Source organism: Cucurbita maxima, unplaced genomic scaffold, assembly GCF_002738345.1.
Source record: "Cucurbita maxima cultivar Rimu unplaced genomic scaffold, Cmax_1.0 Cma_Scf00778, whole genome shotgun sequence".
NCBI lineage: Eukaryota > Viridiplantae > Streptophyta > Magnoliopsida > Cucurbitales > Cucurbitaceae > Cucurbita > Cucurbita maxima.
Window position 1 is genome coordinate 1 of NW_019272794.1, and position 11,346 is coordinate 11,346.

General features: G+C 31.6%; 1 protein-coding gene across 3 annotated transcripts; it reads left to right on the top strand.

Moving 5' to 3' along the window:
• The first annotated feature begins 9,483 nt into the window (after positions 1–9,483).
• Positions 9,484–11,264, top strand: LOC111474902 (jasmonic acid-amido synthetase JAR1-like). 3 transcript variants are annotated; one of them, XM_023119730.1, is made up of 4 exons: positions 9,484–9,700; positions 10,644–10,698; positions 10,766–11,022; positions 11,126–11,262. In XM_023119730.1, exons 2-4 carry the CDS (start codon positions 10,660–10,662, stop codon positions 11,229–11,231), a joined length of 402 nt encoding a protein of 133 aa, XP_022975498.1. In that variant the 5' UTR covers positions 9,484–9,700; positions 10,644–10,659; the 3' UTR covers positions 11,232–11,262. The 3 variants fall into 3 exon arrangements, with proteins under 3 accessions (XP_022975498.1, XP_022975499.1, XP_022975500.1); XM_023119731.1 differs by lacking the exon at positions 9,484–9,700 and adding an exon at positions 10,153–10,339 and having other exon boundaries at positions 11,126–11,264; XM_023119732.1 differs by lacking the exon at positions 9,484–9,700 and adding an exon at positions 10,357–10,500 and having other exon boundaries at positions 11,126–11,264.
• Positions 11,265–11,346: the final 82 nt, after the last annotated feature.

The window sequence follows — 11,346 nt, forward strand, 5'->3', positions numbered from 1 at the left end:
AAAAGGAGGCTCAAAATCTAAATTAAAATCATATTTTGATGTTTGTGTTTATTTTTTAAATGGAAAAAAAAAAAAAGAAATCTAAATTAAAAAAATTTAAATAAAAATTGGTCGACATCAAAGTTACTTAAGGATGGATATGAAGCTTCATTCAATATTGCAATTACTCGTGTTATAAAGGTCTAGATGGACCCACCAATATAATTTTGAATACGACACGTCGGATTTCAATTAGCTGACTCACTTTATTTCACTAAAAAGACAAAAATTTGAAACGGTGGGAGTTGACACGTCACCTACCCCCCATTTATTTTTATTTAAAATTCGCCCCCCCAAAATTAAGAGCATTCACATTGCTTGTGTTAGGTCTTGTAACCTAGCATCTACAGATTGGACTTTCTAGAAATTTTGAAGAAAAAAAACACATCATAACATTAATTATGTTACTAATTTTGTCCTTTACGCTCCAGCTCGCTTACTTTGAATTATATATATAAAATATTTTTTTTAATATATATATATAACGACGATATCTAAAGTGGTTACTGTTATCTTAGTATAAGCTCATATGCCAAATCTAACTCTTAAACGTAATCAATTAAATAATAAATTTCGAGAAATAAAACAAATTTCATCTATTAGTATCATTTTCATACTCTTAAGATTGTGTCCTATGTCAGTTTATCTATCGACATGATGTAATATGACACTCATTATCATAAACATGGTTAATATGAAAACATCAACATAAAGACAAACGCCATGCAATCATCATAATCATCATTATTGTCATAAAGTACATCAAGCATATAAAGTACGATCATCACCTTGTATTCTTATACAATATCATGTACTCATACATCATAAATGGTAACACATTCAATTTCTAACCTATTCTATAATAAGGCCACTTACTTATTGGTTTTAACAGAAGTACTTCCTAATTTAGCTAATACAAAAGTTTCTAAATTGAGTTTGATAGTAATCAATATTATTTCAAATTACTTGGATCACTCGATCTAAATATTATTTGTTATAATATTATATTTACTCGATATAAATAATAATATTTTATCATCTTCCATTTTCAATTTTTTTTTTTTTTTGCTGCTGGGCGACACGTGGCAGAACAGGAATGTGGGTCAAGGCACGGGTTCGGGTCACGTTGATGTGGTGTGGGGCGAAGAAAAGTTGTTGGAGAAGAAGATTAAAAATATATATAAATATAAATATAAGGGAAGTGGACCAAAAGCTATTATTTGAATTAAAGCTGTTTTTTTTTTTTTTTTTTTTTTTTTTTTTTTTTTTTTTTTTTTTTTTTTTTTTTTTTTTTTTTTTTTTTTTTTTNGATTCCTTCCCTTATTATTATTATTATTATTATTATTTGTATTTGGATTAATTAGTGAATGCACTTAAAATAATTTACTGTTTATAAGCACGATTTTTGTGTGTTAATCACTTTCATTCTTTTTTTAAGTAAAGTTAGGTGCTTTTATATAACGTTTTTCCATATATATATATATATATAAGTTTTTAATATTTTATTAAGACTTTTACTTTTAAATTTTACACGGGTCTAAAAATACATTACCATTTTTTACCGTTTCAATAATACTCTTAAACTTTAAAATATATATATAAAATAATACATTTACATTGATTGAAAACCAAAAAGAAAAAATGGTTAATACCCTTTTAACATTTTTTTTAAAATATTTAAATTCTTTTAGGGTTAGTATTATATTTAAAAAATACTCATAGAAATTTAAAATTAAAGACCATTTACTTTTATAAAAATAAAAGTTTAAAAAAATTATTACGGTCATATATGAACGAAAATAGATTATCGATACCTTATATATTATCTACAAATGTTCTAATGTTACTTCAAAAGATTCACGAGTATTCTTGGAACGTGTTACTAATGGTAAAAGTTCTTTTTGAACTTTTCAAAAAAATTAAACTTTAAAAACTTAATGTAAACACTTGAAATAGTTTTGAAAGTTATTTTTAAAAGAAAATATTAACGTTTTCAATGAACAGAGTATTTTTTAATATTTTTTAGTTTTAAGTTCTTTTTTAGAATTTAAGAATATTATTGAATTTTTATTCAGTTTAATGATATATTTATTATTTTAGCCTCTTTCTTTTTTTTTTATTGATAGCTAAAACTTATTTATTCTTGTTCATTTCTATAGCAACAAGATGAAGTTTACCCGACTAAGGGAGTTAATAGGAGAGAAAATAATAGCTAAGGGGTAACTTGAACCAGAGAGCCTAAACTACATGGAAAATGACCTAATGAGAGTAGAAATGGAAGCCATGGAGTCATAGATTATGCTCTCTCTTGATATGATAGACCACATCACACCAAGCTACACGTTACACACGACTCTTGCAGTGTTTATTATTGCTAATATTACAAACTCAATTCAACTAAAAATGCTAATAGCAATGGGATGTGAAGAACGACCCCAACGCATAACATGATCTCACACTTCATGATCTATGAATACTTAAAAAATGATGATCTAGGTACAACATATGAACATTAAGTGATCCTATACTTCGCCCGGTATGAAAATTTTAGCCAATTAAATCTAACATTAGTCATAAATGCTAAAACACCCCCTTATATTCATGCATGACATTAATATGTAACAAATACAGTCATAATATTTTGAACCATGAATATTTTTTTAAAGTACTGAAATGTAAGTCGATTTTTAGAAGAGTATATGTTAAAAGAAGAAGCTGAATATTTTTTTAAAGTACTGAAATGTAAGTCGATTTTTAGAAGAGTATATGTTAAAAGAAGAAGCGTTAATTATTACTCTCTTTAATATTATTTCTAATAATTTTGTTTAAGATAAAAGTATATAAATTATTTTATTTTATGTTAACAAATGAAAGTAAAAACAATATTTTCAAATTAATTAAAATAACAAAATATATGATAGTGCATTTTGAAACTTAGTAAAATGAAATAATTTATAATTGATAACTTGAATAAAAATGAAATTAATCCTTGTTTTAAATTCATTTTCATTTTAAATACATTGTTTATTCGAACCACCATTCATAAATTAAGTTTTTAATTTTAAGAATATGATTTACAATAGGTAAAGATATTTAGCATTTTATTATGATTTACCATAGTTATCATATTTGATATTTTATTACAAATAAATATCTAGATATTTACTTGCATTTCGGTTTACCATATGTATCATTGTAACGACCCTAAATTTCTACATACTCAGTCGCTACCAACGTTTCATGCTCATCTCTTATGCAGAAATATAACTCTTAAAATAAAACTTCATCTATAGTATAAATGTCGAAAATATTTAAAATACAGTCATGGTCTTACGTGTTTAAATACGAAATACTGAAATTTAGAGAAAATAAAAACAAATACAAATTATTTTAAAACGATGAAATGCAAAACAATCCATTCTAACATAAGACTAGGAATTTAAATATGAGTCTATCTTATGCACATGCCACAGTCTTTACTCGCGAGTCGCCGTCATCTGTACATGTGCGTCTTGCTTTTACCTGAAAAAGGATGTGGCACACAACCTGTGTATTTCGAAGAATACTCAGTAAGAGACCCCACTATAGGGGGTCAAACACATGCAATCATGATCCTAGGACCTATCTCTATCTCATCTCGGGGTGCCCTCCAGTCTTGGACTACTATGGATGTGTAGTACTTCCCTACACACGACCACACGTGTGAGTGTGAATCCCTAGGGGGCTCGCGCACCTCCTGGACCCTCTTTGGTCAAGCTACTCTATAGCAACGTCCAGAGGTCAGCAGAACCCCTAGTATTATGCCCACCATGAACACCCTCATCATCATACTATCCCCGTCTGCGAATATACCACATACATGAAGTCCCTCTAATTTTTATCTTATCATCTCTTTTGAGATAACGTCTATCATACAAACACATGCTTGCATACGCGAACATATTTTTTTATTGAACCTTTATTCTTTTCATATGTTTATCGATTGATAAATTTTAATAATAATGTTTTATTCCATTATTTTCCAGATTAGTCACAAGTGACATTTTAATAAAATATTTAGATAAAAGTTTAAGATAAGGTCTGAGATTACAATTTTGTTTAATTAAAAATCAACTTTATTCGCATATGGTCATCACAATTTCCACCTGCGTTTTTAAGAATATTATTTAGTTGACTTTTTCTGTCCAACAAATTAATAAATTAATAAATAAATGACTCCTCAAAAAAGTTTAATCTAACTTTTAATTTTTTTAAAATTTTTCTTAATCATTTTAATCATCTTAATCTCAGGATCGTTCTCATTTAGAGGTAATCTTGATTCATTCATGTATTCCTCTTTTATTCGAGTGTCACGACATGAGTAAAGAAGAACCTGACAATCGACGACTATTGAACATTGGCAAATTACGATTATAACTTCTATTAAACCGATGAGAGAACGAGATCAAAATTTCCTTTTTTTATTCTTCGCTGGCAAATGCTAGCTGTTAGAGAAGTCATATCAAAAGAGGATAAAATCCACAATAATATATACTTCGAAAAAAAAAACATACGATAATTGGATAATATTATCTTTTTTGTTTCACATTTTGTCTAATAGGATAAGAATGATAATTACAAATAGAATTTATAAATATAAAAGGTTAAAAAAAGAAGAATATTGTACATAGTATACCTTAAAAATTATAATATAATAATATAGCCAAAAACCATAGGTTATAAATTATTTAGCATCAAATTTGTTATTCTTTTGCTAAATATAGTATTTGCATATTTTTATAAATTAAAGTTAATAATAATATCACCAAATTACTCCTTTAAACAACTGATTTCAACTCAATCATTTGATTAAGCATATTATATATATTTTTTAATACATACTTAATTGAGTTTCGATGAATATTAAGGAGCAAATGCTTAATTTTGTAATCATTGGGCAACACTTTAAACGACACAAAAAGGAAAAAAAAAAGGCTTTGTACATTTAAACATCATTAGATTACCTTTTAATTTAAGTTGGTTTACTTAAATAAAATAATTGGGATTTTTTAAATTTTAAATATAATTATTAAAATACTATGTTTTTCGAATTATTTATAAAAATATAATTTCTTCTTCATATAGATAGATATAGGATCTGTGGAGCAATTAGTTAGAAGTACATTTTGTGCAACAGCCCTTCCTATCTGATAGAAAAGGATCCCATGATCCTGAACCGATCTTACCTGGGATCGCAAATCCCAAGTTTGTCTATGAAGAGCAGATCTAATTATATTAGTGTCTATAATTGATTTCTTCTGCATAATACTAATCGATAGGGCCTCATTGGTAAGTGCTACAAGATCACGTACATTGGAACTCATGGTTATGGAACCGAATCCATTAGTATGGAACATTTTCTTTTCCAAGTGAAATTCCTTGGCATATGAAAGAGTGAAAAAGTGCTTTTGTTGTTGTGGAATAAGAAGCCTTCGTATTTTAATGCATGTATTTAATTTATTCGGAGCTATTAGAGCGGGATCCACTTTTTGGGGAATATGAGTCGAAGCAATAACAAGAATATTTCTAGTGGAACATCTTTCACAATCCCTGAAGAGATAGTTCACTAATAGACCAAGGGATAAGTAATTCGACGCATTCACATCTAGATCATGAATGTTTGGAATCCATATTATGCAAGGAGGCATTGCTTTTGCTAATTCGAATTGAAGGGTGATATAAAATCGGTCTATTTCTGGCATCATATCCATAGTTAGCGGCGCATTCATCATAGTTAGAAGCTCCAGCTCCGTATCAAGGTCACGGTCGATATCGTCACTATCATCAATATCGCCACTATCATCAATATTGTCACTATCATCCATATCGTCATTATCATCAATAAGAAAACCCTTAGGGTTGTTAATTTCATGTCATGGAATTATATTATATTGTCAGTGTTGTATGATGCATGAACCTACATGTGTCATGCCATATAAGCTATGTTAATATGTGCGCTCTATGCTCTTGAGACATTATAAAGTCATGTATGCTAATCATGGATATGATACGAAGGAAAATGGAAAAATATTGAGATCTCATGCATTATTGAGGGATACCCCTTCTCCTTTCATGATAGTACGAATGCATACGCTACGAGACAGGGAAACGATCATTATGTTTACCATAATGTTGTCATGACAGTCACTATTCCTAATAAGTGTCCAACATCAACAGCTACCCGAGAATGCTCGTCCAATCAAAAGGAGCCCAGGAGGTGAGCGAACTGATTGTGGACCGTGAGTAGGTATTAGTACACAACCAATTATCCATTTAGGATAGCTACGGTGGAAAATAGATTGTTATGATAGGTCTCACTCATGAATTGTATGATTTTGCATTTAATCTCAAGAGGGGAGTGCTTTCTAAGTATTTCTTAAAATACTCAAAGCATGTTCTGCAAAGATAAGGTGTCCTTGTACGACTGACTGACGACGTTTTGTATTTACTTCGTTTAGTCTAAGTTTAATATTTATTCTCGTATTTAATTTCTTTTTAGAAGATTTGATTTTTCATTTTTTTATCTTTTCGTAAAATTTATCGATAACGGGCACTAGAAAACGAATATTCGAAAGCAACTAGAAGTTTTTTTTAAAGAAAAGAGGAAAGGGATTGAAAGAGAGGCGGATAAGTATTGAATTTAATGTTTTTGGATTTTTCCATAATTTTTATTCTTGATATATGCTTTTAAAAACTAGCTTTAGGGCATAACCATTCTATTCTGTGCCGAAAAAACTAGCTATACGGTTCGGATTCTATTGTATAGACTCTTGCTTTTACATATAAAAATGTTAAACGTGATTTGAATATTTAAAAATATCGGGACTAAAAAATATAATCACAAATAAAATTGTTGCAAGCTCGATTTCGAACATGTAGTTCGAATAATTGAGATGTCGAGGTTTGATTTTTGAACATGAGGCCTAGATTCTAGACTAATTTTGAACATAATTTCTTCTCAAACATTTTTCATTTTTTCCTCATTTTTTATGGTTTCTTGCTCATCTTTCGAAAATGAACTCATGACGAAATCTTCTTTGATAATAGTCGGGTACTTTCTTCCTTGGTAAGAATTGAGAAAATTTATATGCAAACTAAAATAGATCCAAAAGAAGAAAGTGAAAACACGACTTACTCGTGATGGTCTTGAATGACGTTCTTATGTAGAATAGAACTAAAAATAAGATCGAGAAGGTAAGTGGTTGCTTACCTATAGGCGAAAATCAAACCTTCAACTTAAAATTAGACAATAAGTATGGTTGTGGATCGATTTTCATGCCAACCCACGAGCCCAACACCCAAGAAAATCATAGGAAGCCCATCAAGACCCATATAGGAAAAACACACTCCCCTAAATTTAGAGGTTGAGCTAAGGAGTACATCGAGTATTGAGAGGTTAGAAAGGTCTCATGTGCTATTTCAACCTAAGTTGAGTTCAGCTCAACGTCATTTTCTACCGACAGAGTGAACGCATATCTAACTTTACAAGTCCGATCATGTAAAAGAAAGCTACAAAGAGGTACGCTAGTAGGGTATATAACAAAAATATGGTATGCATAGAAATGAAATGTGGGTAATAGTAGAAGGAAAATGACATAGGTAGCATTTTAGTGGAAGAAAAATGGGGTGTGGAAGAGAGGAGAGAATGAAAAGTGGAAGTTGTTAATCATTAGAAAAGGCATTATTGAATAAAAGCTAAGGGAAAGTGGGAGAGAGAAAACAACCACCAAATTGCCTTTTCTTTTTTTCTTTGCACCCATATGCCGTCCAATATTACACTCGGTTTAGTTCGATCGGATTTCAATCTAACATGTATAGATCGTTTCAATCCCAATAACCCTAGTTAAAAGATTCCATCGTACTCTACTCTTCAGAGCAACTCTTCTTAGAATCTCAAAAGGCACTGAATTGGAATATCATTTTAACTAAAGATCCTTGTAGTTTCGGATAACAAAAAACAGAGAGCTTTCCTCTCTTTTCTGTCCGCCTTTTTGGTCTTAAAAATGTTAGTTTTACGAATCAGTGATTCCCCTTCTCCAATACTTACTACCTAATCTATTCCACTTATTGAACAGGGTTCTATCGTCGGTCCACAACCCCGAATATCGAAGGCGATATTTATATTTATAAGCCAAATAAAATTATAATGTTTTTGAATTAAGGTATCAATAAATAAACAAATAAAGTTAATTTCAAAAAAAAAAAACACGTTGACAAGAACAGCCACCAGAAGTGCCGACGTGGTTGAGGTTGCGGCGGTGGCCGCAAGACCTCAACTCAGCCGTCATTGTGATGAGAATTATCCCTTTTCTGTACAGCCTTAGGGATTGCCATTTCTTTTGTGTCGCAGCTTTAATGGGTTGATTCCAATCACTCTCTATGGTCTTGTCACCGTCCATATCCAATCATCCAAAACCATAAATTTTAACTACCATATTCAATCTATAACTTTCCCCACTCTATTATTTATCAATTAAATCCAAAAATTTACACTTACGATTATATATGAGTATATAATATGATGTATTAACTCAGTGAACGATGATATGAATGCCAATTACAAGTTATCGTTACATATGAACACATATGATACAATCAAACTCACAAAATATTTCAAAATCCAAAATCCGACCCATCACATAAAAATGGTTTAAAACTTCACCAACATAACCATGTTGCAAGTAAATGTCAGGATCGACCCATCACATAAAAATGGTTTAAAACTTCACCAACATAACCATGTTGCAAGTAAATGTCAGGATCATTGGATGCTGATATGTGTTGTTATACTACTAATTAAAAAAAAAAAAAGAAAAAAAAAGATTCCTGGGATACTTTTGGATATTCCTATGCAATAAATTAAACCCCCTACAGAAACATAGGTTTTATAAACCACCTCAAATCTCTTTCCCAATTCTCGAAACAAACAGATCTTAGGGGATACAAATTTAAATGTCCAAAAATTAAATTTAGTAATTTTTTTTTTTTTTCAAAATCTTAAAAAAAGAAAAGGAAAATAATAATAAAATAATAAAAGCCCAAATCAAATAAAACCAGCGTTACATATAAATAATGGAAAACGAAGTGGGCTTCCTTTCATTATCCCTTTTTATTATTATTATTATTATTTTGTAAATAAAATTAAATTAAATCCGAATCAGAAAATACCCGACCCGTTTCAAACTCCATCACCGTCCAGAAAAGGGCGGTAATTCGAGTACACTTCCAGGGGTATAACACCCGTTTCAAACTCCATCACCGTCCAGAAAAGGGCGGTAATTCGAGTACACTTCCAGGGGTATAACAGTCATTTGGCAAATTAATCACCGTATATGGACGGCGTCGGCTACCGGAGGAACGCCTATATATATTTGACCGTCTGTTAGAATCTTCCATCGCATCCCCATCTTTGTCTCTCTCCATTTAAACCAAGTAAAAAGCTCTGCAACTCTCTCTCTCTCTCTCTCTCTAGAACGGGGAAAGAGAAACACTTTCTTCCATTGGTTACTGGTAACCGTTGGTTGTTTTTGACTTGTGACCGCCAAGCTCAAGTCGCAGTGGACTGTGTTGCGAACGCCGTTTGTTAAATCACTCTCGATTGATTCCAAGTTGTGACTCTCAGGTAATTCCCATGGATTTCGTTTTCTATTTCTGGAAGTGAACGTGTACGGACAGGGCGTAAAAGTGTTTTCAGGTCGAATTGATGCGAATAACGTTGCGGTTTTTGATTGGCGTTGAGGTTTATTGGAATTCGGAAATGTCTATTTGAGTTTTAATTTGGTTTTCGTTGATTTCTTGTTTGAATTCATCGTCCTCTTCTCTGCGCGCTTACTCTGATCTTAATCCGTTTTCGCGTTTGAAAAGTCTCCGTTATTTTAATCTTTCGTACCTGCTTTTTTCGACGAGAGTTAAATTTTATATAATTTTTACATTTGAATAGTGGTAATCTTTCGTACCTGCTTTTTTCGACGAGAGTTAAATTTTATATAATTTTTACATTTGAATAGTGGAGAGTTCTTTTTTTGTGTTTTTTTAAAGCCAGTCGGTTCCTTCTGCAAACGGTCTGATGCTATAAATCCGTCTGGTTGCCGTTTACTCCATCTTGTTTGTTTCTACTCTATTTTCCGGGAAACAGTTTCCCGGAAAATTTCTTGATAGTTGACTTGGTTGGATTTCATCAAATAATTTAGATCTTCGAGCGGCGACTTGTTCTTCTGCTTAGAGGACACTTCAATCCAATCAACCAGTTCTTCTTTCTGCTGTAATTTCTTTATTTTCTTCATGTTTCTGTTCAAATGTTGACTTATGGCCATCCACAAGTTTGCCATATTCTCTCCTACTTTCTTTCTTTCTGGGTTCTGCAAAAAAAGGATCAATCCCCAAATCCTTTATCTCATCTCATGGACCCCTTCTGTTTTGAACGTAAACATTTGTTATTCACGTTTTTGGTTTTACCTTTTTTCATGCCTTATCCAGTAGTTTCAGTCCCTTAGCTGTCTTCCAAATTTGAATCGCTTGATTAATCTAATCTCCCTTCTACTCCGGTGCCCTTTTGTTTGTATCAGTCTGCGACCGGCGAGAATGTTGGAGAAAATGGTGGAAGCATTCGATGGGGAGAAGGTGATTGAGCAATTCGAGGAAATGACTAGAGATGCTGAAAGAGTTCAGAAGGAGACTCTTAAGAAAGGTGATTGAGCAATTCGAGGAAATGACTAGAGATGCTGAAAGAGTTCAGAAGGAGACTCTTAAGAAGATTTTAGAGGAAAATGGTTCGGCTGAATACTTGCAGAACTTGGGATTAAATGGAAGAACTGATCCTCAGAGCTTCAAGGACTGTGTCCCGCTTGTTTATCATGAAGATTTGGAGTCATATATTCAGAGAATTGCAGATGGCGCTTCTTCCCCTATTCTCACTGGAAAACCAATCAAAACCATTTCCTTGAGGTACTTTTGCAATTTTTTTCAGACCAAGTTTTGTTTTGATTCATAGTATTAGAGATTTTGTTGTGTTTTACTAATGAGATTTTTGGTTGGTTGTATGATGTAGCTCTGGTACTACTCAGGGGAGGCCCAAGTTAATTCCCTTCAATGATGAATTGTTGGAGACGACAATGCAAATTTATCGCACTTCTTTTGCCTTTAGAAACAAGTAATGAAACTGTCTTTTCTGTTCTAGAATCTCTTCTGCCTTGTGTTCGGAAATTGATTGTGGTCTGGTCTCTGAATCATTTCTTGTCTGAACTGAATAGCTTAATGGTTTATTACGTT

What these genes read in the sequence shown, in the direction of transcription:
- LOC111474902 (XM_023119730.1), top strand. Translation starts at nt 10,660, where the DNA reads ATGTTGGAGAAAATGGTGGAAGCATTCGATGGGGAGAAG. An exon ending in AAGCATTCGATGGGGAGAAG is followed by an intron (nt 10,699 to 10,765) that starts GTGATTGAGCAA and finishes CTCTTAAGAAAG; the next exon opens with GTGATTGAGCAATTCGAGGA. An exon ending in ATCAAAACCATTTCCTTGAG is followed by an intron (nt 11,023 to 11,125) that starts GTACTTTTGCAA and finishes TGTATGATGTAG; the next exon opens with CTCTGGTACTACTCAGGGGA.